Below are 25,168 nucleotides of genomic sequence, written 5' to 3'. Positions count from 1 at the left end.
CAGACACAACTCAGCCAACATTAGCAACATTATAGGACATAAAATCAATCTCTGAATGCTATATATAGTCTGGAACTAACCTCAACAACAAAGGTACTGCTCATGATTTGAACTTCCGTTCTCCAGACTGAATGACGGAAGCAATTGAAAATTGCGAAAGGCAACACAGGTGCAACGTAATTGACTTTTCTTCGGGAGGAGGGAGGTTACCATTTTCAAAAATAGCAAAAGAATTGCTCATCTACAAGCTCACTTATTCACTATTTTGTACGACACATTTGTACGAGGTAGAAGTATTGAATAGGGCATTAGATAGGGAATTAAATGGATGGTTGCATTCCTACTCTGGAAGAGAGAACCATGGATTTCACACCACCCATCATCACCTTGCAGCCACTTGGGTATATGGAGCAGCTGGGCACTAGGGGGTGCTAACGGGCCATGCAGACTCTTAGTCCAGTGGTTTTCAACCATATTTTTTTGAGTGGTGCAACCACTCCAAGGAACAGCAATGTCCCTATGTCCACGTGTACCTGTCCCTATGTTTAGAGTACCAGTAGGGGCAGAAGTGGCGCTGTTGTGCTAGAAACAGAGAGAGAGAGAGATAGTGTTGCACTGTTGCCTGCTAATTACAGAGAGAGAGGGAGAGGAGGAGAGAGAGAGAGATAGCGTTGCACTGTTGCCTGATAATTAGAGAGGGAGAGAGAGGGAGAGGTGTCTGCTAAATGCTAATTCCCCCACACAGTAACTCTGTCATTTCTCGACTGCTTCGGACGCGGGGCGGCTTGCCGGAAACCGGGCCGGCACCCTATGGGCGCGTTCCTGTAGGTCTGGAAGTTCCGGGGACCCACTGGGGACCCCCACACGGAGTTGCATCACTCAGTTCACACGGGTGTGATTTTTATATCAAGGACCAATTATGTATTCAGCATTTAAGTCCACAGACCACCATTTGATGACATGTAGCCTCGCCGACCCAAAACGAAAGAGTATGTCTACATTTCCATGCTGTATTGAGAGGAGATATGAAAGGCAAGACGTTGATCAAAATAACAATTCTTCTACATTCTCAAATTGTGTAGACTTATTGTAAATTAACTTAAGCAATGCAGATGTTTTAGCAATAATTTAACTCTTGTGTAAAATGAAACCAAATAAGGGTCCATTTGGTTTGGTTTCCATTTTGGTTAAAGATCCATAAGGGTTAACAGTTGGATTAGCAGCTATCCATCATTTAGCTGGGGACCACCTGGAACCCCCCTCAAGGGCCACTGGTGGTCCCCGGACCACTGGGGAGCACCTGGAACCCCCTCAATGACCACTGGTGGTCCCCGGACCACTGGTTGAGAACCACTGTCTTAGTCCAAAGAATTTTTCTTTTTTTTAGAGGACATTAGAGATTAAGTGGACATAAGAGGACATTAGAGAGACACATACTGTACAACAGGCCTCTGGCAGGGATGGTGCATTGATACAGTGCCTTACCACGCACACGCACACGCACACACACACACACACACACACACGCACACACACACACACACACACACACACACATGCGCGCACACACACCTGACAATATTACGTTGGTTCTAGAAACATCATGCCGAGGGCATCATGTTGCACAGTAAAACATTTGTGGAAAGTACATAACATTTTATATTGTGATTCTTAACCCATTCTGACCTGAGATCAGATTCATACGAGGTTTCCACTGGACACACACTGGTCTGATTAACCCATTCTGACCTGAGATCAGATTCATACGAGGTTTCCACTGGACACACACTGGTCTGATTAACCCATTCTGACCTGAGATCAGATTCTAAAAATTTCAGTCGTTCTTCAATTTTTCAAAAATAGCAGACCTACAAAGGTAAAGCATAACATGATGCTAACACCAAAATGGGTTCCCGTTCAGAATGGGTTAATGGTTCCATTTTGTTACCAACTCTCCATCATTTTCAAAAAATAACAAACGCATCACATCGCGACACGTCGTGAGCTTGTGGATCGACCGTGTGTGTTTGCTGTTTGTTGTGACACCGTAGTATGATGAAGTAGGACACTGATTTCCACCCCCCAAAAAGTAACATGTCAGATATGAGGTTTTTCTGCCAGACAGCCAGAAGAATGTGATCTCTGATATTGTGATGAGAGAGAGCAGAGACTCTGTGTGAACCCCATGCTCTAAACCCTCCCTGTTACTCTGGGCCTTCTAATTAGGAGCACGGGGCAGCGTTTTGGCTGCACGGGGAATGCGTGCGTACGCTCACATAGATCCACTGATATGCACACACTTTCTGCCTCCCTCACACACACACACATGCACACGCACGCACGCACGCACGCACACACACACACACACACACACACACACACACACACACACACACTCTCTCTGTATACTATACTTGTGAGAACATTAACGTCTTAGGACGGCGATTATTATGAATGACATTATTTTTTTAACCATAAGCCTAAAGCTGGAAAATAATAGCTGATTTACAAGTCGCCAACATGTCACACTGTCTGCGACGCGTTGAAGGCTTTGTGGGCTGGCAATTATTTTGGTTGCACGACCAGGAAAATGGTCCCTCACAATGTCTACATCTCTCACTCTACTATACTTGCGGCAAGTTGCGGGGACATTAAGGTCATCCCAAGTGCATTAATAAACAGGCAGACGGATATATACAAACACAGCTGCCGTCAGGCGAAACCCACAGGCAGGCGTTGCTCTGTTTGCACACTGGGCTGGCGGCCGGGCTGGGAGAGATACTGTACGGTCTGGAAATTGGTTTCAGCTTGCCAAGGATGTTTGCCTCTCGGAGTTAATTAAGTCTGCCCGGCCTCCACACAGAAATACACGTTTGGCACAATATGGGTCGCCACGTTTCACAAGTCGCTGTCACCTATAGCCTACAGCAGGGGTAGCCACACTGTAACCTATTCAGTATTTAAGTCCGACGCCATTTTGTAGTGCTACGTTACGTCCGGGTCCAAGTGGCACCAGCTCCCGTCCGCATCTCATTGTAAATAGAATATCTAAACGTGTGAATCTTTTTACAATTACGTTTTTTTTTTTTTCAGAAAGGAAGCCATTGAGGATTAAAATGGGTCTTCCAACTCGAGTAGAATTATTAATGTTTTGTCCATGACAAAAAGAAAAACATGATGTGGAGACAATAAAGACTATTATTATCATTATTATTATTGAAGGTGGTAACAGTCCATTTGCTCAATACAATATTTCGGGGGCTTATTTAGACTGTGTGCAGGCTTGAGTATGTTGAATCTAGTTTGCATTAATGAGGATTTATTTGACACAATGAAATAAAATGGTGATCGTATCCAGTGTGGGGCAGACGGCCTGTCACAGTCAGATTTTGGAGAGCAGCGCAGCTTTGTTGTTGCGAGGAAAGCAGTAAAATGAGACTTTCGTGGTTGTTTTCGTCTCGGATTTAGTCCGACGGAGCGTCACAGTATAACTCTATGGGGACACAAAAGCGACACAAAAGTAGGACCCGGAAGCATCTCTGGAGGGGGCGCTCACGTCACGGCTGAAATACTGAATACCCTACAGCAGGCAGAGGTAGCCACACTTTATTTTTGACTTGAGAGCTCTTTCAAAATGACCAGCTCAACAAGATCAGTTCTACCCCCGAAACAATTAATATCCCATTGCTGAAAATAGTTTAAAGGGATTGTGACATTAAAAAAAATGATTTTTTTGGAATTGTTCTTATTTTTTTAGGTTTTCTAATCTCAATTGCACCCAAAAAAACATGAACTTTTAACATTCAGTAGATTTTCTGTGATCTGGGGTTTTCTGGCTCAAACAGGTGCTCTGATTTGCCGGCAGTAAGTGATGTAAGAGCCTGCAAATCCCATATATGTCAATGGGATTTGCCAGCAGATGTCACTGTTTTCACTGTGTTGCCTGTTTTCATTGTAGCTCAAAAGCCTTCCAAACCCCAAAGAAAACTTCAGACCACAGAAAATCCACTGAATGTTCAAAGTTCAGGTTTTTTGGGTGTAATTGAGGTCATAAAACCTAAAAGAAAAAAATAAATGAAAATGAATGTCATAAAACCTTTAAAAATGTATCTGAGGGGGCAAAATTGAATGGAATTGGTGGTTGTTTTTAATGCCTTTGAATGATACTTTTTATGTCTTTTTTTATACTGCCCTTTTATAACTGTACAGTACATGCTTTCCCCATTTATCAATTTTAATTGCTTGTATATGTTTTGATACTATTTAGCAGTGTAAACGTGTGTTTTCTCATGCCAATGAAGCTCCATGTCCTCCTCCACAGCCTTCTCCATCCAGGGTCAGAGCGTTCAGATGATCAGCCCCTCCAGTGAGTCCCATCAGCAGGTAGTGGCCGTGGGACAACCCCTCTCTGCCCAGCCCCAGGGCACTGTGGTGGTGGGTACACACACACACACACACACCCCTCTCTGCCCAGCCCCAGGGCACTGTGGTGGTGGGTACACACACACACACACACACACACACACACCCCTCTCTGCCCAGCCCCAGGGCACTGTGGTGGTGGGTACACACACACACACACACACACACACACCCCTCTCTGGCCAGCCCCAGGGCACTGTGGTGGTGGGTACACGCACACACACACACACACCCCTCTCTGCCCAGCCCCAGGGCACTGTGGTGGTGGGTACACGCACACACACACACACACACACACCCCTCTCTGCCCAGCCCCAGGGCACTGTGGTGGTGGGTACACACACACACACACACACACACCCCTCTCTGCCCAGCCCCAGGGCACTGTGGTGGTGGGTACACACACACACACACACACACACACCCCCCTCTCTGCCCAGCCCCAGGGCACTGTGGTGGTGGGTACACACACACACACACACACACACACACACACACCCCTCTCTGCCCAGCCCCAGGGCACTGTGGTGGTGGGTACACACACACACACACACACACCCCTCTCTGCCCAGCCCCAGGGCACTGTGGTGGTGGGTACACACACACACACACACACACCCCTCTCTGCCCAGCCCCAGGGCACTGTGGTGGTGGGTACACACACACACACACACACACACCCCTCTCTGCCCAGCCCCAGGGCACTGTGGTGGTGGGTACACACACACACACACACACACACACACCCCTCTCTGCCCAGCCCCAGGGCACTGTGGTGGTGGGTACACACACACACACATACACACACACACACACACTCTGCCCAGCCCCAGGGCACTGTGGTGGTGGGTACACACACACACACACATACACACACACACACACTCTGCCCAGCCCCAGGGCACTGTGGTGGTGGGTACACACAGGGTACACACACACACACACACACACAGCCCCAGGGCACTGTGGTGGTGGGTACACACGCACACACGCACAAATGTAGGCATGTAACGATACACTCAACTCAACAGATTTCTTCTTTTCTTTGATCCACCCTCAGGGGGGCCTCCACCCTCAGGGGGGGCCTCCACCCTCAGGGGGGGCCTCAACCCTCAGGGGGGGCCTCCACCCTCAGGGGGGGCCTCCACCCTCAGGGGGGCCTCCACCCTCAGGGGGGGTCTCAACCCTCAGGGGGGGCCTCCACCCTCAGGGGGGCCTCCACCCTCAGGGGGGGCCTCAACCCTCAGGGGGGGCCTCCACCCTCAGGGGGGGTCTCCACCCTCAGGGGGGCCTCCACCCTCAGGGGGGTCTCCACCCTCAGGGGGGGCCTCCACCCTCAGGGGGGCCTCCACCCTCAGGGGGGGTCTCAACCCTCAGGGGGGCCTCCACCCTCAGGGGGGGTCTCAACCCTCAGGGGGGCCTCCACCCTCAGGGGGGGCCTCAACCCTCAGGGGGGGCCTCAACCCTCAGGGGGGCCTCCACCCTCAGGGGGGGCCTCCACCCTCAGGGGGTGCCTCCACCCTCAGGGGGGGCCTCAACCCTCAGGGGGGGCCTCCACCCTCAGGGGGGGTCTCAACCCTCAGGGGGGGCCTCAACCCTCAGGGGGGGTCTCAACCCTCAGGGGGGCCTCCACCCTCAGGGGGGTCTCAACCCTCAGGGGGGGCCTCCACCCTCAGGGGGGTCTCCACCCTCAGGGGGGGCCTCCACCCTCAGGGGGGGCCTCAACCCTCAGGGGGGGCCTCAACCCTCAGGGGGGTCTCCACCCTCAGGGGGGCCTCCACCCTCAGGGGGGGCCTCCACCCTCAGGGGGGGCCTCCACCCTCAGGGGGGCCTCCACCCTCAGGGGGGGTCTCAACCCTCAGGGGGGCCTCCACCCTCAGGGGGGGTCTCAACCCTCAGGGGGGGTCTCCACCCTCAGGGGGGGCCTCCACCCTCAGGGGGGGCCTCCACCCTCAGGGGGGTCTCCACCCTCAGGGGGGCCTCCACCCTCAGGGGGGGCCTCCACCCTCAGGGGGGCCTCCACCCTCAGGGGGGCCTCCAAGCTCCAGCTGAATGTCAGGCTTCAGTCAACCCCCCCCCCCCCCCACTCACTGCCTTGCTCTCTCCCACAATGTTAAGTTACACCTATTTTATGTAAATAACATGGTAAAATGTGCAGCATTGGGAGGTAAAGGGGAGACACTTTAATTGTGAAGGGACGACAGGATGAGGAGAGGTGCATGTTGTTGTTGCTAATTGTCGAGAGTAATGTCTGCGTGTGATATTGAACAGTCAAACTATTTGTATCAATATACGGCTGTATCAACAAAATAATTAGGTATATATGGGGGCCTCATATTTGGTCTTGAAACTTGAAATTCCTACGGTAGATCTATTTGACAGTGCAGAAACATAATTGCCTTCCTTGATGTATTAATGAGCATCAATAACGACCATCACCTGTGTCACAGTCACACACAGCTCCCCTCTGCAGGCCTCTACTACTGAAAGAGACTGCATTGAGTCTGTCTCATTTCTCTCCAAAAGCACATGAATATGATCACAGCTCACATTTCATATCAAACACTAGTCCCCCTAAAAAAATTAAAAAAAAACCATTCTGACCTGAGATCAGATTCATACGAGGTTTCCGCCGGACACACACTGGTCTGATGAACCCATTCTGACCTGAGATCAGATTCTATAAAAATGTCAGTCGTTCTTCGATTTTTCAAAAATAGCAGACCTACAAGCTCGTATCGCGCCACTCGGTGGCGCGATATGAGCTTGTAGATCTGCTATTTTTAAATAGCTAAAGCATAACATGATGCTGACACCAAAATGGGTGCCCCGTCAGAATGGGTTAATAAATCGATACATATCGTCTGGATATAATATCGACATATATCGATATATCGTTACATGCCTAGCACGCACGCACGCACACTTTAAACTGGGGGAATCATTTTGGAGATGCATGTTGGATTCCGCTGTATGTAATATTCACTCTGTACCGTATTAGAGTCTTACCTACGTGTCTGTCTGTCTGTCTGTCTGTCTGTCTGTCTGTCTGTCTGTCTGTCTGTCTGTCTGTCTGTCTGTCTGTCTGTCTGTCTGTCTGTCTGTCTGTCTGTCTGTCTGTCTGTCCGTCCAGCTCACTGCTAAGAACATCCAGTGTATGAGAACGCTGTTAAACTTGGCCCACTGCCACGGAGCTGTGTTGGGAACCTCCTGGCAACTGGTACTGGCCACACTACAGGTACTGCTGATGCACGCACACACACACACACACACACACACACACACACACTACAGGTACTGCTGACGCACGCACACACGCACACACACACACACACACACACACACACACACACTACAGGTACTGCTGACGCACGCACACACACACACACACACACACACACACTACAGGTACTGCTGACGCACGCACGCACACACACTACAGGTACTGCTGACGCACACACGCGTACACACACACACACACACTACAGGTACACACACACACACACACACACACTACAGGTACTGCTGACGCACGCACACACACACACACACACACACACACACACTACAGGTACTGCTGACGCACGCACGCACACACACTACAGGTACTGCTGACGCACACACGCGTACACACACACACACACACACTACAGGTACACACACACACACACACACACACACACACTACAGGTACTGCTGACGCACGCACGCTTACACACACACACACACACACACACACACACACACACACACACACACACACTACAGGTACTACTGACGCACGCACACACACACACACACACACACACACACACACACTACAGGTACTACTCCGCACACACACAAAATTGCACAAGGCGGATATGACAAATAACGTCATCATGGCTATCATTTTATATTTCAATTAATTTGTTTTTAAGTGGAAATTAAGCTCACAATGCTCACAATGTTGTTTTAACTTTTCGGCACGATTTGGGCAAAATTATGCAAACAATTGTGGTTGAACCGGGTTCAGGTTTCACTCTCTTTGGTCTGTTTTCAGCACCTGGTGTGGATCCTGGGGCTGAAGCCGGGGTCCGGGGGAGCCCTGAAGCCTGGCAGAGCAGTGGAGGGTCCCAGCACGGTGAGAGATGAGACCCCATCGTTAGGGTTAGGGTTAGGGTTAGCCTGGCAGAGCAGTGGAGGGTCCCAGCACGGTGAGAGATGAGACCCCATCGTTAGGGTTAGGGTTAGGGTTAGCCTGGCAGAGCAGTGGAGGGTCCCAGCACGGTGAGAGATGAGACCCCATCGTTAGGGTTAGGGTTAGCCTGGCAGAGCAGTGGAGGGTCCCAGCACGGTGAGAGATGAGACCCCATCGTTAGGGTTAGGGTTAGGGTTAGGGTTAGGGTTAGCCTGGCAGAGCAGTGGAGGGTCCCAGCACGGTGAGAGATGAGACCCCATCGTTAGGGTTAGGGTTAGCCTGGCAGAGCAGTGGAGGGTCCCAGCACGGTGAGAGATGAGACCCCATCGTTAGGGTTAGGGTTAGCCTGGCAGAGCAGTGGAGGGTCCCAGCACGGTGAGAGATGAGACCCCATCGTTAGGGTTAGGGTTAGGGTTAGCCTGGCAGAGCAGTGGAGGGTCCCAGCACGGTGAGAGATGAGACCCCCATCGTTAGGGTTAGGGTTAGGGTTAGCCTGGCAGAGCAGTGGAGGGTCCCAGCACGGTGAGAGATGAGACCCCATCGTTATGGTTAGGGTTAGGGTTAGCCTGGCAGAGCAGTGGAGGGTCCCAGCACGGTGAGAGATGAGACCCCATTGTTAGGCCATTAACACCCATTTTGGGGCGGGAACCCCTTTTGGTGTTTTAAGCATTACGTATTGCTTTAGCTATTGAAAAATAGCAGATCTACAAGCTCATACAAGCTTGTAGGTCTGCTATTTTTGAACAAAACGTGAAAATATGGCCCAAATCTTTGAACATATATTCTTTCAGAGTGAACGTCTTTAACTCAAATCCTTGCTTCTGGGGGGTCCCTGGAACAACATATTTTCAGATGGGGGGTCGGCGGCCAATTACATATAATTTTTAGGATCCTTGAGGGCGCTTTTCTATAGTACTGAAAACTGGAAATAATAAAAAGTCACTCCATTTTGTGTTGCCTAGAACTGGAGGTCTGACAAAAAACAGTAACAATATGAAGTAAGTACAGCTTTGTGATGTCACTGAGATGTACTTGTTACTGTTACTGACCTCCAGTTCTAGGCAACACAGAATGGGGTGACTTTTTATTATTATTTCCACAACAGGTATATTAATGACAGTAAAATGTTGAAAATGAGTGGTATCCTGTAGTCACTATTCATTGATTCACTGGGATACCAAAAAACATTAAAAAAAAAAGGTTTTTCTCTGTTCTCGGGTTGAATATTGATATGCGATTAAAATGCGATTAATCTAGATTAATTAATCGCAAAGCCTCTGATTAATTAGATAATTTTTTTTAATCGAGTCCCAGCTCTAGTTAACACCCAATATATGCCGGCCACCAGAGGGCTCCATACAGAGCTAAGTGCCAGTTAAATGCAATAGAAGACTCTCTTTAGTCAGCTTCTTTGAGCCACATTGAACCGGACGTGGTCGTTGTGATGAGTGACGCTATTTATAAAATAAAATAAATGCTGAATAAAGAACGGGCCTTGATATGTAAAGGGTTGGAAACCGCTGCTCTAGAGAACCGCTGCTCTGTTACCCCCCCCCCCCAAGTTGAAGTGCCCTTGAGCAAGACAATGAGCCCCCCCGACTGTGTGTTTTCCTCCACCGTGGCTGTGTTGAATGTGTTTTGCGTGAATGGTTGGTTGATTGTTATCCTAAACAAAAGGCACTATTGTTAATGTAAATTGTTTGGGTAAGAGTGCTGCCCTGATTCACCTACTGTACCGTTTGTCTGAAATCATGAGCACTCATAGTTCTGTACCGAAAGGAAGTCTAAGGGCCGATTCATACTCCTATTTTAGAGCCGAATAAAAGTCGGTTCGGCTCTGTAGAGCCTACAATTTGACGTCATTTGAGGTTCGGGGGGGGGGGGGGGGGGGGGGGGGCGGGTACCGTCCTAAAGTCGGCTCTTCGGTGCTACTGAACATTTCTGACGAGCCGAAACAGCGGTAAAATAGGAGTATGAATCGGCCCTAACAAAGCCTGGGATGAAAGCTGTTTTTCTGCAATACATTATAATTCTGTGGGTCCTTGACATGAAAAAGGTTTGAGCACCACTGCAGCATAAATAAACTACTTAAAAGTCACAGCTGATGCTGTGTGTGTGTGTGTGTTTGTTTGGTGTGTGTGTGTGTGTGTGTGTGTGTGTGTGTGTGTGTGTGTGTGTGTGTGTGTGTGTGTGTGTGTGTGTGTGTGTTTGGTTGGTGTGTGTGTGTGTGTGTGTGTGTGTGTGTGCGTGTGTGTGTGTAAGCGTGTGCATGTGTTTGAGCGCGTGTGTGTGAGTGTGCATGTACTGAGTACTGACGGCATGTATTTGTTTTTGTGTGTGTGTGTGTGTGTGTGCGTGTGTGCGTGTGTGCGTGTGTGTGCGTGTGCGTGTGCTCGTGCGTGTGCTGTACATACAGGTGTTGACCACGGCGGTGATGACGGACCTGCCCGTCATCTCCAACATCCTCTCCAGGCTGTTTGAAAGCTCACAGTAAATACTAACACAATCACATCATACTCAATAATAATAATAATAATAATAATAATAATAATACAGTAAACAATACTTTGGTTTAAAGGTGTATTCAGTGATTTCACTTAATTCAAATATCACTTATTTTTTTGTTTTGTTGTGATAATCCTCCCTACTATAGAGTGTGCTGGCCATATAAGGAGTTCCTCCCTGTCCCCAGTTAACCCCTGGGGGTCAAAAAACCTTAGGTTTCGTTTTTGACTCTCTATCCTGATTGGACGAAAGGCTCGGTCCCACAGCCAAAAACGAAACCTAAGGTTTTTTGAGTGAAATCACTGAATATACCTTTAATATCGGATCACTACAGCTGCACACATGACCATGCATACTCACCTGTGTGCGTGCGTGTGTGTGTGTGTGTGTGTGTGTGTGTGTGTGTGTGTGTGTGTGTGTGTGTGTGTGTGTGTGTGTGTGTGTGTGTGTGTGTGTGTGTGTGTGTGTGTGTGTGTGTGTGTGTGTGTGTGTGTGTGTGTGTGTGTGTGTGTGTGTGTGTGTGCGTGCGTGCGTGCGTGCGTTGTAGATACCTCGACGACGTGTCCTTGCACCACCTGATCAACGCCCTCTGCTCCCTCTCTCTGGAGGCCATGGAGATGGCCTATGGAAACAACAAGGTACAGAGTCACCGTCCATTCTGACCTGAGATCAGATTCATACGAGGTTTCCACTGGACAAACATTGGTCTGATTAACCAATTCTGACCTGAGATCAGATTCTAAAAAAATGTCAGTCGTTCTTCGATTTTTCAAAAATAGCAGACCTACAAGCTCGTAGCGCGCCACTCGGTGGCGCGCTACGAGCTTGTAGGTCTGCTATTTTTCAATAGCTAAATCATAACATGACCTGGAGGCGTGATCAATGCTCTTTGGCCACTCAGAATAGCCAAATGGCATTGATCACGCCTCCAGGTCTTTAGTTTACTCAAGTTAGGTGATAAGACCTGGTACTTAAGACACGCAAAATAATTTAGTTTTTAGTCACATTTCTTTTGTCACCCGGAATGTCTTGGTGTCTATTTTTAGTCGACTAAATGTCATAATATTTTAGTCGACTAAATCTACAGTTGATTTACTGGACTAAAATGTATTTCGGCGTGCCTCGATGCTGTCGTAATGACAGATTTTATACACTTGCTGAAAATAGCAGATTTACAAGCTCACAACTCGTCGCAGCGCCCATTTAAAAAAAAAAAAAGTTCTAGCGATTCAGGTGAAACAAAATGAAAGTGTCGAGGCTACTGCAATGCAGGTCTAACATATTCATTCCTGTGGTGCTTTTCGTATGGTGTTTTCCCCATAATTCTCTGTCCAACTTACCCCTTGATTTTTGTACATAATTCAGGAAGATTATTATGTCCACGTGTACCTTATTGACCTCCATGTTGTGGTCCTGACTACCTTATTGACCTCCATGTTGTCCTGACTACCTTATTGACCTCCATGTTGTGGTCCTGACTACCTTATTGACCTCCATGTTGTCCTGACTACCTTATTGACCTCCATGTTGTCCTGACTACCTTATTGACCTCCATGTTGTCCTGACTACCTTATTGACCTCCATGTTGTCCTGACTACCTTATTGACCTCCATGTTGTCCTGACTACCTTATTGACCTCCATGTTGTCCTGACTACCTTATTGACCTCCATGTTGTCCTGACTACCTTATTGACCTCCATGTTGTCCTGACTACCTTATTGACCTCCATGTTGTCCTGACTACCTTATTGACCTCCATGTTGTCCTGACTACCTTATTGACCTCCATGTTGTCCTGACTACCTTATTGACCTCCATGTTGTCCTGACTACCTTATTGACCTCCATGTTGTCCTGACTACCTTATTGACCTCCATGTTGTCCTGACTACCTTATTGACCTCCATGTTGTCCTGACTACCTTATTGACCTCCATGTTGTCCTGACTACCTTATTGACCTCCATGTTGTCCTGACTACCTTATTGACCTCCATGTTGTCCTGACTACCTTATTGACCTCCATGTTGTCCTGACTACCTTATTGACCTCCATGTTGTCCTGACTACCTTATTGACCTCCATGTTGTCCTGACTACCTTATTGACCTCCATGTTGTCCTGACTACCTTATTGACCTCCATGTTGTCCTGACTACCTTATTGACCTCCATGTTGTGGTCCTGACTACCTTATTGACCTCCATGTTGTCCTGACTACCTTATTGACCTCCATGTTGTCCTGACTACCTTATTGACCTCCATGTTGTCCTGACTACCTTATTGACCTCCATGTTGTGGTCCTGACTACCTTATTGACCTCCATGTTGTTGTCCTGACTACCTTATTGACCTCCATGTTGTCCTGACTACCTTATTGACCTCCATGTTGTCCTGACTACCTTATTGACCTCCATGTTGTGGTCCTGACTACCTTATTGACCTCCATGTTGTCCTGACTACCTTATTGACCTCCATGTTGTCCTGACTACCTTATTGACCTCCATGTTGTGGTCCTGACTACCTTATTGACCTCCATGTTGTTGTCCTGACTACCTTATTGACCTCCATGTTGTCCTGACTACCTTATTGACCTCCATGTTGTGGTCCTGACTACCTTATTGACCTCCATGTTGTCCTGACTACCTTATTGACCTCCATGTTGTCCTGACTACCTTATTGACCTCCATGTTGTGGTCCTGACTACCTTATTGACCTCCATGTTGTCGTCCTGACTACCTTATTGACCTCCATGTTGTCCTGACTACCTTATTGACCTCCATGTTGTCCTGACTACCTTATTGACCTCCATGTTGTCCTGACTACCTTATTGACCTCCATGTTGTCCTGACTACCTTATTGACCTCCATGTTGTGGTCCTGACTACCTTATTGACCTCCATGTTGTCCTGACTACCTTATTGACCTCCATGTTGTCCTGACTACCTTATTGACCTCCATGTTGTGGTCCTGACTACCTTATTGACCTCCATGTTGTCCTGACTACCTTATTGACCTCCATGTTGTCCTGACTACCTTATTGACCTCCATGTTGTGGTCCTGACTACCTTATTGACCTCCATGTTGTCCTGACTACCTTATTGACCTCCATGTTGTCCTGACTACCTTATTGACCTCCATGTTGTCCTGACTACCTTATTGACCTCCATGTTGTTGTCCTGACTACCTTATTGACCTCCATGTTGTCCTGACTACCTTATTGACCTCCATGTTGTCCTGACTACCTTATTGACCTCCATGTTGTTGTCCTGACTACCTTATTGACCTCCATGTCGTCCTGACTACCTTATTGACCTCCATGTCGTCCTGACTACCTTATTGACCTCCATGTCGTCCTGACTACCTTATTGACCTCCATGTCGTCCTGACTACCTTATTGACCTCCATGTCGTCCTGACTACCTTATTGACCTCCATGTCGTCCTGACTACCTTATTGACCTCCATGTCGTCCTGACTACCTTATTGACCTCCATGTTGTCCTGACTACCTTATTGACCTCCATGTTGTCCTGACTACCTTATTGACCTCCATGTTGTGGTCCTGACTACCTTATTGACCTCCATGTTGTCCTGACTACCTTATTGACCTCCATGTTGTCCTGACTACCTTATTGACCTCCATGTTGTGGTCCTGACTACCTTATTGACCTCCATGTTGTCCTGACTACCTTATTGACCTCCATGTTGTCCTGACTACCTTATTGACCTCCATGTTGTGGTCCTGACTACCTTATTGACCTCCATGTTGTCCTGACTACCTTATTGACCTCCATGTTGTCCTGACTACCTTATTGACCTCCATGTTGTCCTGACTACCTTATTGACCTCCATGTTGTTGTCCTGACTACCTTATTGACCTCCATGTTGTCCTGACTACCTTATTGACCTCCATGTTGTCCTGACTACCTTATTGACCTCCATGTTGTTGTCCTGACTACCTTATTGACCTCCATGTCGTCCTGACTACCTTATTGACCTCCATGTCGTCCTGACTACCTTATTGACCTCCATGTCGTCCTGACTACCTTATTGACCTCCATGTTGTCCTGACTACCTTATTGACCTCCATGTTGTGGTCCTGACTACCTTATTGACCTCCATGTCGTCCTGACTACCTTATTGACCTCCATGTCGTCCTGACTACCTTATTGACCTCCATGTCGTCCTGACTACCTTATTGACCTCCATGTCGTCCTGACTACCTTATTGACCTCCATGTCGTCCTGACTACCTTATTGACCTCCATGTCGTCCTGACTACCTTATTGACCTCCATGTCGTCCTGACTACCTTATTGACCTCCATGTTGTGGTCCTGACTACCTTATTGACCTCCATGTTGTGGTCCTGACTACCTTATTGACCTCCATGTTGTGGTCCTGACTACCTTATTGACCTCCATGTTGTGGTCCTGACTACCTTATTGACCTCCATGTTGTGGTCCTGACTACCTTATTGACCTCCATGTTGTGGTCCTGACTACCTTATTGACCTCCATGTCGTCCTGACTACCTTATTGACCTCCATGTCGTCCTGACTACCTTATTGACCTCCATGTCGTCCTGACTACCTTATTGACCTCCATGTCGTCCTGACTACCTTATTGACCTCCATGTTGTCCTGACTACCTTATTGACCTCCATGTCGTCCTGACTACCTTATTGACCTCCATGTCGTCCTGACTACCTTATTGACCTCCATGTCGTCCTGACTACCTTATTGACCTCCATGTTGTCCTGACTACCTTATTGACCTCCATGTTGTCCTGACTACCTTATTGACCTCCATGTTGTGGTCCTGACTACCTTATTGACCTCCATGTTGTCCTGACTACCTTATTGACCTCCATGTTGTCCTGACTACCTTATTGACCTCCATGTTGTGGTCCTGACTACCTTATTGACCTCCATGTTGTCCTGACTACCTTATTGACCTCCATGTTGTCCTGACTACCTTATTGACCTCCATGTTGTGGTCCTGACTACCTTATTGACCTCCATGTTGTCCTGACTACCTTATTGACCTCCATGTTGTCCTGACTACCTTATTGACCTCCATGTTGTCCTGACTACCTTATTGACCTCCATGTTGTTGTCCTGACTACCTTATTGACCTCCATGTCGTCCTGACTACCTTATTGACCTCCATGTCGTCCTGACTACCTTATTGACCTCCATGTCGTCCTGACTACCTTATTGACCTCCATGTCGTCCTGACTACCTTATTGACCTCCATGTCGTCCTGACTACCTTATTGACCTCCATGTCGTCCTGACTACCTTATTGACCTCCATGTCGTCCTGACTACCTTATTGACCTCCATGTCGTCCTGACTACCTTATTGACCTCCATGTCGTCCTGACTACCTTATTGACCTCCATGTCGTCCTGACTACCTTATTGACCTCCATGTCGTCCTGACTACCTTATTGACCTCCATGTCGTCCTGACTACCTTATTGACCTCCATGTTGTGGTCCTGACTACCTTATTGACCTCCATGTTGTGGTCCTGACTACCTTATTGACCTCCATGTTGTGGTCCTGACTACCTTATTGACCTCCATGTTGTGGTCCTGTCTTTAGGAGCCCTCTCTGTTTGCCGTGGCCAAGCTGCTGGAGACGGGTCTGGTCAACATGGACCGCATCGAGATCCTCTGGAGACCTCTGACCGGTCACTTACTGGAGGTATAACCTTTATTACTACCGGTACTACTGACCAGTGTTGTAACTAACGCCCTTACATGACGTTACGTTATACAACGAAACTACTTTTTGCACTAACGTGTAACGTAACGCTTTACATTTCCCCATTCCATAACGGCGTTATAGTTATTGTGCGTGCGTGACCCACGTTATGGCAACCAAGTGAAAAGTCTCCCCGTGGTCTCTGTGCTGACTGCTGAGAGAGCGCTCTCTGTGTCGTACTCTGTTGACAGGTTGTGCTCTCATACTAGCCTCTGAGCCCACATGGCTTTTCACTCTTAACCCATTCTGACCTGAGATCAGATTCATACGAGGTTTCCACTGGACACACACTGGTCTGATCAACCCATTCTGACCTGAGATCAGATTCATACGAGGTTTCCACTGGACACACACTGGTCTGATCAACCCATTCTGACCTGAGATCAGATTCTAAAAATGTCAGTCGTTCTTCGATTTTTCAAAAATAGCAGACCTACAAGCTCATATCGCGCCACTCGGTGGCGCGATATGAGCTTGTAGATCTGCTATTTTTCAATAGCTAAAGCATAACATGATGCTGACACCAAAATGGGTGCCCGGTCAGAATGGGTTAACATGAACAAAGCACGTCACAGAAGAGGTCATTGATTGGCTAACGTAGGGCCAGATTTCAGGGTAAGCCAATCAGAGAGGTCTTTCCTTAATGCCTGTGCTGTGGTAAACACAGACCTACAGTCTATGACACAGACACACAAACCCTTGTATAACGCATACACAGAAAACGCCGGTTGAACGAACGTTATTACCACACGCTACATACAATGTTATTATTACAATGTTATTATTAACATTTAATGTTATTATTATTACCACACGCTACATACAATGGCAAATGCGGATAACGGCGAGATCGGATGGGTTGGAAATACAAGCATTATTTTGAGAACTTGCGGGTAAAGGACGACAAAAACATGAAAATGCAAATCAGTCCATGCCTCACACATGGACCAACAGAACACCACCAAATCAGACAAAGATCCATTTTAAATGGCCACAGTAGACAAATCAGACAAAGATCCATTTTAAATGGCCACAGTAGCACATGCTACTGTGGCCATTTAAAATCGATCTTTGTCTGATTTGACCAAGAGTCAACTTGACAAAATGATTGCTAGGTAGCCGATGTTGTTGAGGAAATGCTTCCCCTCTCAACGGTGGAGTCTGTTCCTTGGTCAGCAAAAAACCAGTGAAAGCAGGGCCAATGTGCAGAAATACATTTTCCAAATACCTGAACAGTGAATATTCTAAAATGGAAGATGAGCTCAAAAATACATTTGATGAATTAGAATATCTCTCTACCACTGCAGATATATGGACTCATTTTTTATTTGATTATTATAAAAAATAAAATAAAAATGTATTGTTCCACTACATTTCATAATGTTAGGAGGGAGTTGTCTTTTCTCTTACTGTGCGACAGAACAAAAAACCTTCTTTTAAATCGTTTTTTATATTATTATTTTTTAAAGTAAAGTAAAGTAACTTGAAAGTAGTTACTTTCATAATTTAATAACTAGTAAAGTAACTAGTTACTTTTTTAGATAAGTAACTATAACTATAACTCTTTACTTTTTAACCCATTCTGACCTGAGATCAGATTCATACGAGGTTTCCACTGGACACACACTGGTCTGATGAAGCCATTCTGACCTGAGATCAGATTCTAAAAATGTCAGTCGCTCTTCGATTTAAAAAAAAATAGCAGACCTACAAGCTCGTATCGCGCCGCTCGTATCGCGCCACTCGGTGGCGCGATATGAGCTTGTAGATCTGCTATTTTTCAATAGCTAAAGCATAACATGATGCCAACACCAAAATGGGTGCCCGTTCAGAATGGGTTAAAAGTAACTTGAACAACACTGCTACTGACTGCTCACTTACTGGAGGGAACCTTGGACGCAACCTGTGTCACATTAGAGCTTTTAACCACTTTAACCATTGTGTTTAAAATTGTGAAAAATGTGTGCAAATCGTAAAGGTAACGGCAAGGTTGCCAGTTCGAATCCGGGCTCCCCCAGAGTTAGTGTCGAAGTGTCCTTGAGCAAGACTCGACTGAACCCCTAATTGCTCCTGATGTGCTGGTTGGTGCCTTGCATTGGTTTCCGCTGCCATCGGTGTGTGAATGTGTGTGTGAATGGGTGAATTGATGCAAAACCTATGCAAAGCGCTTTGGATAAAGGCGCTATATAAATGCACCATTTACCATGTACATACTCTGAGGTTGTCAAACTATTTATACTCTTGAGTTACAGACCTGTCAGGGTTAATTTGGAACCTGCTCATGGGAACCCAGAGAGTCAGTCCCTAGGCCTCGCTCATTTTGAGAAGAACCACTGTTTTATATATTGGGTTAATTGTTATATTATGTTAATTGCTTAGGAAACACAGCACTAGCGTGGAGGACTCCCTTTCACGCCGTTTCACAGATTGGAACAGTGTGATTTATCTGTTTCTTTAATCCCCGTGCTCCTTGCAGTCTCTGCAGCTGTGGTTAGGCTGTAGGTAGACTGCCATGAATTCAGCTTTATCACTTTGCTGATTTGCAGTTGGCAGAAGTTACACATACTGGATGAAATATTTATGGAAAAAAAAACACATTCTAGCTAAAAAAAATAGATACATACAAACAGAAGATGACAGTTCTTATCCACGCTGTTTGAGAAGCTCCAAGTGCATTAGTAGTAGTACAAGCCTTTAAATGAAAGCCCTACTTGTTCATACTGCTGTACATTTGTCACACAGAAGCATCAAAAGTAGCAGATGGATCCCCACGATCATTTTGAGCTTGTATGTAGATCTGCAACTGCTATTTTTGAATTTGAATCTTGCAAAGTAACAGTTTTTTGTTTCCACCAAACAGAGACGAAATAGTCCATAACATAAATTACAAAAGCCTATAAGCCGAGCGGCTTATAGGCCCTAACCCCAAAAAACACACAATTATTTCTATTATTATTTTGTTAAAGGTCAGCTAAAAAGCCATGATCTCGACAGCCCCATGTATCACTTTAATTTTACTAACTCACGGCATGTGGTTTCTCTGTTGTCTTGTGTGATCTTTGTAGTTAGAGTTCATAGAATTGGTCCTCACTAATAATCATAGTAAAATAGCACAATGTGTTTCTACTCAGTCTGTGTCTCATATAGGAGGGCTGTGGGCAGTTCAGAAACCCGTCCACCAGTGACATCATCGTTGGGCAAGGACAAGATGTAAATGAAATAAATTCAGATTTATATTATCGCGCGAAACAATGCCTTCCATTTTCGCATCGGATTTTCTTTAGGAATAGAAAGCCTGCAGGTGGTGGACGGATTTCTGAACTGACCACAGCCCTCCTATGAGACACAAAATGGTGGTATTTTATCATGATTATTAGTGGGGATCAATTATATGAAGATACGTTGAAAAGTGGTGAAGTGGTCCTTTAAACCACTTAACCCATTCTGAACGGGCACCCATTTTGGTGTCAGCATCATGTCATGCTTTAGCTATTGAAAAATAGCAGATCTACAAGCTCATATCGCGCCACCGAGTGGCGCGATACGAGCTTGTAGGTCTGCTATTTTTGAAAAATCGAAAAGCGACTGACATTTTTAGAATCTGATCTCAGGCCAGAATGGGTTCATCAGACCAGGTGTGTCCAGTGGAAACCTCGTATGAATCTGATCTCAGGTCAGAATGGGTTAAATCCCATGATATGGTTGCCCGAGCGGAGTCCCTCAGGGCTGGAACTTTTCTCTTCAAATATGACATTTTCGCTGAAAATAGCTGATCTACAAAAGCTCTGTTTAAATTATATATTTTGTTGTTGCAGAAAATAGCCTCTCAATGGGACGCGTTGAGTGTAGGGATGCCAAACGACTCATATTTGGCCAATCGACGAATCGAGGCCAAAAATCGACGCGTCGAACGACTTTTTTCCTTTTTTTTCTTCATTATTTTTATATATTTTTGTTGCTGCGCAGCAGTTGAGGAGAACGCAACTATGCATTCCTTTAAGCAACACAACTTCTGCAGCTGCATCCATATGTTTAGAATTTGCACAATGATCAAATCCCAATAATAAAAAATAAACTTTATTTTGTAAACAACGAAACTGAAGGAGCAGCGGCGCTATCGGCTAGCCGCTATAGTCCCAACTCTCAAGTGTCTGCAGCCTGTCACGAGTAATGAACTGATACGAGACGCACGTTGTTCCGTATTTTAATGTCGGGTCGGATAATAAATACAGTATAAATGACGGCGGGATTTATTTGACAACTCTATCCTGCTTTCTTCACGTCGTTCACGAGAAGAGAAGAGCGCTCACCGCTCAGAACAGAGCAGACCTGTGGCTGTCAGCTCACTTTACGGCATGTGTAGATGAGCTGGGTCTGGGAAGCTCAGAGCTGCAGCCATTGGCTCATGATACGAGCACACGACCAATGGGACAGATCATTCAGTGTTGCTAAGATACCACCCCCCACCACACACACACGCACACACCCTTGGACGATGGGGTCCACAGCGCTCTGCTCAAAGTAAACTTGCATGCAACGAGCGGCACTGACTGACTGAAAAAATAATAATACAAATAAAAACGATTTTTCGACTCATACGTTTTGAGTCGCGGGAGGCATGAGTCGATAATCGAGTCGATTTTCAACTTTTTTCAACATCCCTAGTTGAGTGCTTGTATATCTGCTATTTCCGGCTAAGGTTTCCCCACTGGGTTTTAAGTGGATAAATGTGGTGTGTTTGTGTGTGTGTGTGTGTGTGTGTGTGTGTGTGTGTGTGTGTGTGTGTGTGTGTGTGTGTGTGTGTGTGGTTGCGTGCGTGCGTGTGCATTTGGACAACGTACGTATCTCTTCAAATGTGTCTTCTTTCTCTATCTCCCCTCTCTTTTGCACTCCTGTCTGTTTTTGCAGAAGGTAAGCTAACATTCTCTTTCATTCGTCTCTCTCTCTCTCTCTCTCTCTCTCTCCCCCCATTTCTGGAGTTGAGGGACTGAAATGTCCTTTGTCTCTGCATTGCCATCACTCTGCTAATGCGTTCAATCTATCGTTCTTATCTCTGGATTTTTATCTCACTATTTATACACTAAAAAGTCTCTTGATTCATCACAGAAACAAAGGGCCTGCAGGCTCTACTGTAGCTACCTATAGCTGTAAGCTGCTGCTCATGTTTGTTTGCGATCTTGCACAGCCATGCAGACTTATTGTTTTGTCCTCTGGGGGTTTCCTTAGGGAGAAATCTACACTAACGTGATCTATCATTTAAAGATATCAGTCATTAAATGTATTTACTTTTCTCCTGGCAGAACTGAATGATGCTATTGATACACTTGAGCACGGTAGGACTGATTGAAACCTTTATTTGTTCTCGAAAGAGCAAATTGAGGTTCTCCCTCATTTCCAATGCTGACGAGATCACATACAGTATTATAAAACAATGTAAGACATGCAGGTATAAAACACAAAACAAATCTTCATGTAAGGCATAGACATATTGTACAGACAGTGAGACAAAACATAAGTTAAAAACAGTTACATATTGAGGTAGGGAGGTTCAAAAGCAGGTTATTAAAGTGACCATAAGATTCATTTTCAATGTTTGCTGTAAACACTTGTAGTTGTAATGTAATGTTATGTACAGCAGTGGTTCCCAAACGTTTTCATGTTAAGGTCCCCCAAATTGACATTTTTCAGCCCACGGACCCCCATTTGAAAAGATATGCCAGGGACCTCCATAAGAGAAGATTTTTACGGCTCTAGCAGTGATTCTCAACCTGTTTAATTTCAAGTTTGGGGGATCCATTTTGGTTCCATTTGTAGTTGTACACTTAAATTAACATTGATTTTACAATATAAATTGGGGGTCCCAGAGATAGAAATTCCACTAAATGGGGTCCCATAGACTAATGCATGTCAAACTGGGGGTCCTTGAAATTAAACGGGTTGAGAATCACTGCTAGAGCCGTAAAAATCTTCTCTTATGGTGGGGGTCCCTGGCATATCTTTTCAAATGGGGGTCTGCGGTAACCTGACGCTGCCAGATGAGGGCGGTATTGGGTAACCATGTTCCCCAACACAGCACTCATCTGGGATCTCTCAGGGAGTTGAGCTGACAAAAATCCGTTCCGTACCGGACCAATCAGCGTGAGCTAAGGGCGGGATATGTGCGAAACCGGATGTGAAACTATATAGACACGTCAATATGATTGGTTGTGTTTGCACGCCCACACGGTGATAGACAGACGGTCCCATCCAATCATCTACCAAGTATCTTGAAAAAAAGGAACAGCCCCGTCATCGAATTTGCTTCCGCGATCCCAGATCCCAATAAGCTGTGAAACAAATTTGTGTAGCAAGCTTCTTGGATCTGGCAGCGTCAGGTTAGGTCTGCGGGCTAATTAGTGTCAATTTGGAGGTCCTTGACATGACAAAGTTACTGCTTTAAGTCTTATTTGACACTTTCCTGCATATGTTTTAAATAGCAAAAAAATAAAAAGTTCACAACGTGTCAAATAACGCGCCCTGTTGTGAGTGTACAGTACTATACTATACTATTAGCTACTTCCACAGGTTAGACGGGACAATATTGTTTCCCCAACTTACAGTCCTACCGTGACACTCAACTGTGTATCAATACCACACCTTTATGATTATGCTGTCTGTCTGTCTGTCTGTCTGTCTGTCTGTCTGTCTGTCTGTCTGTCTGTCTGTCTGTCTGTCTGTCTGTCTGTCTGTCTGTCTGTCTGTCTGTCTGTCTGTCTGTCTGTCTGTCTGTATGTATGTATGTCTGTCTGTCTGTCTGTCTGTCTGTCTGAAGAATAGCCTTTGACACACCGTGCGGAGGGGGGGGGGGGGGGGGGTGGGGGGGAACCACCACGCACAGGGAGACGCCCCACCTCAGCAGCCTCTTGCTTCCTCTGATGTCTTTTTCATCAACACAGACATGAACAAAGTCTCCTACAGTGTGTTTGATATCTTTCTCCATACCCCCCCCCCCTTCTGTGTGTGTGTCTCTCTCTCGCTGTGTGTGCGTGTGTGTGCGTTGTGTGTGTGCGCGCGCGCGCGTGTGTGTGTGTGTGTGTGCGTGCGTGCGTGTGTGTGTGTGTGTGTGTGTGGCAGGTCTGCCAGCATCCCAACTCCAGGATGAGGGAGTGGGGGGCCGAGGCGGTCACGGCGCTCATCAAAGCTGGCCTGGCCTACAAGCATGACCCCCCACTGGCCCAGAACCAGGTACTGTAGCCCTACTGTACTGTTACTACTGTAGATAGCATGACCCCCCACTGGCCCAGAACCAGGTACTGTAGCACTACTGTACTGTTACTACTGTAGATAGCATGACCCCCCACTGGCCCAGAACCAGGTACTGTAGCACTACTGTACTGTTACTACTGTAGATGGCTGGGATTCAGAGAAGAGAATACAGAATAGAAGTTGCACTCCGGAAATAGCAAACTTGTTGCTTGTTGATCAGCAATCTTTGGTAACCGCTCTTACAAATCGGGCATTACAGTACGATGCCGTGGTATGCCAAAACTATTTTAGTCGACTGTACTGTAAATCAACTGTAGACGACTAAAACTAAAACATTTTTACTAAAATATGACCTCTCCTCCTCCTCCTCCTCCTCCTCCTCCTCCTCCTCCCTCCTCTCCTCCTCCTCCTCCTCCTCCTCCTCCTCCTCCTCCTCCTCCTCCTCCTCCTCCTCCTCCTCCTCCTCCTCCTCCTTCCTCCTCTTCCTCCTCCTCCTCCTCCTCCTCCTCCCCCTCCCCCTCCCCCTCCTCCTCCTCCTCCCCCCTCCTCCTCCTCCTCCTCCTCCCTCCTCTTCCTCCTCCTCCTCCTCCCTCCTCCTCCAACTCCTCCTCCTCCTCTCCTCCTCCCTCCTCCTCCCCCCCTCCTCCCTCCTCCTCCTCCCTCCTCCTCCTCCTCCTCCCTCTCCTCCTCCTCCCTCTCCTCCCTCCTCCTCCTCCCCCCCTCCTCCTCCTCCTCCCCCTCCTCCTCCTCCTCCTCCCCCCCCCCCTCCTCCTCCTCCTCCCTCCTCCTCCTCTTCCTCTTCCTCCTCCTCCTCCCTCCTCCTCCTCTTCCTCTTCCTCCTCCCTCCTCCTCCCCCTCCTCCTCCTCTTCCTCTTCCTCCTCCCTCCTCCTCCCCTCCTCCTCCTCTTCCTCCTCCTCCTCCCTCCTCCTCCTCCCTCCTCCTCCTCCTCTCCTCCTCCTCCTCCTCCTCCTCTGTCCACCCTCCTCCTCCTCTTCCTCTTCCTCCTCCCTCCTCCTCCCCCTCCTCCTCCTCTTCCTCTTCCTCCTCCCTCCTCCTCCCCCTCCT

General features: G+C 47.0%; 1 protein-coding gene across 1 annotated transcript in view; it reads left to right on the top strand.

Moving 5' to 3' along the window:
* The window catches only part of mon2 (MON2 homolog, regulator of endosome-to-Golgi trafficking), a 100,849-nt gene that overhangs the window by 59,637 nt on the left and 16,044 nt on the right, over positions 1-25,168 (top strand). Inside the window, exons 15-21 of the mRNA XM_083762877.1 lie at positions 4,322-4,434; positions 7,556-7,660; positions 8,465-8,545; positions 11,019-11,092; positions 11,655-11,745; positions 16,696-16,797; positions 23,971-24,086. Coding sequence (XP_083619003.1) covers positions 4,322-4,434; positions 7,556-7,660; positions 8,465-8,545; positions 11,019-11,092; positions 11,655-11,745; positions 16,696-16,797; positions 23,971-24,086 — 682 coding nt within the window. The remainder of the gene's footprint in view (positions 1-4,321; positions 4,435-7,555; positions 7,661-8,464; positions 8,546-11,018; positions 11,093-11,654; positions 11,746-16,695; positions 16,798-23,970; positions 24,087-25,168) is intronic.

The sequence above is a fragment of the Protomyctophum parallelum genome (genome assembly GCF_964188405.1).
Source record: "Protomyctophum parallelum genome assembly, chromosome: 4".
NCBI classification, from domain to species: Eukaryota; Metazoa; Chordata; class Actinopteri; order Myctophiformes; family Myctophidae; genus Protomyctophum; species Protomyctophum parallelum.
Note: the sequence above shows the minus strand (reverse complement) of the source record. Positions and strands in the feature narration are given on the sequence as shown.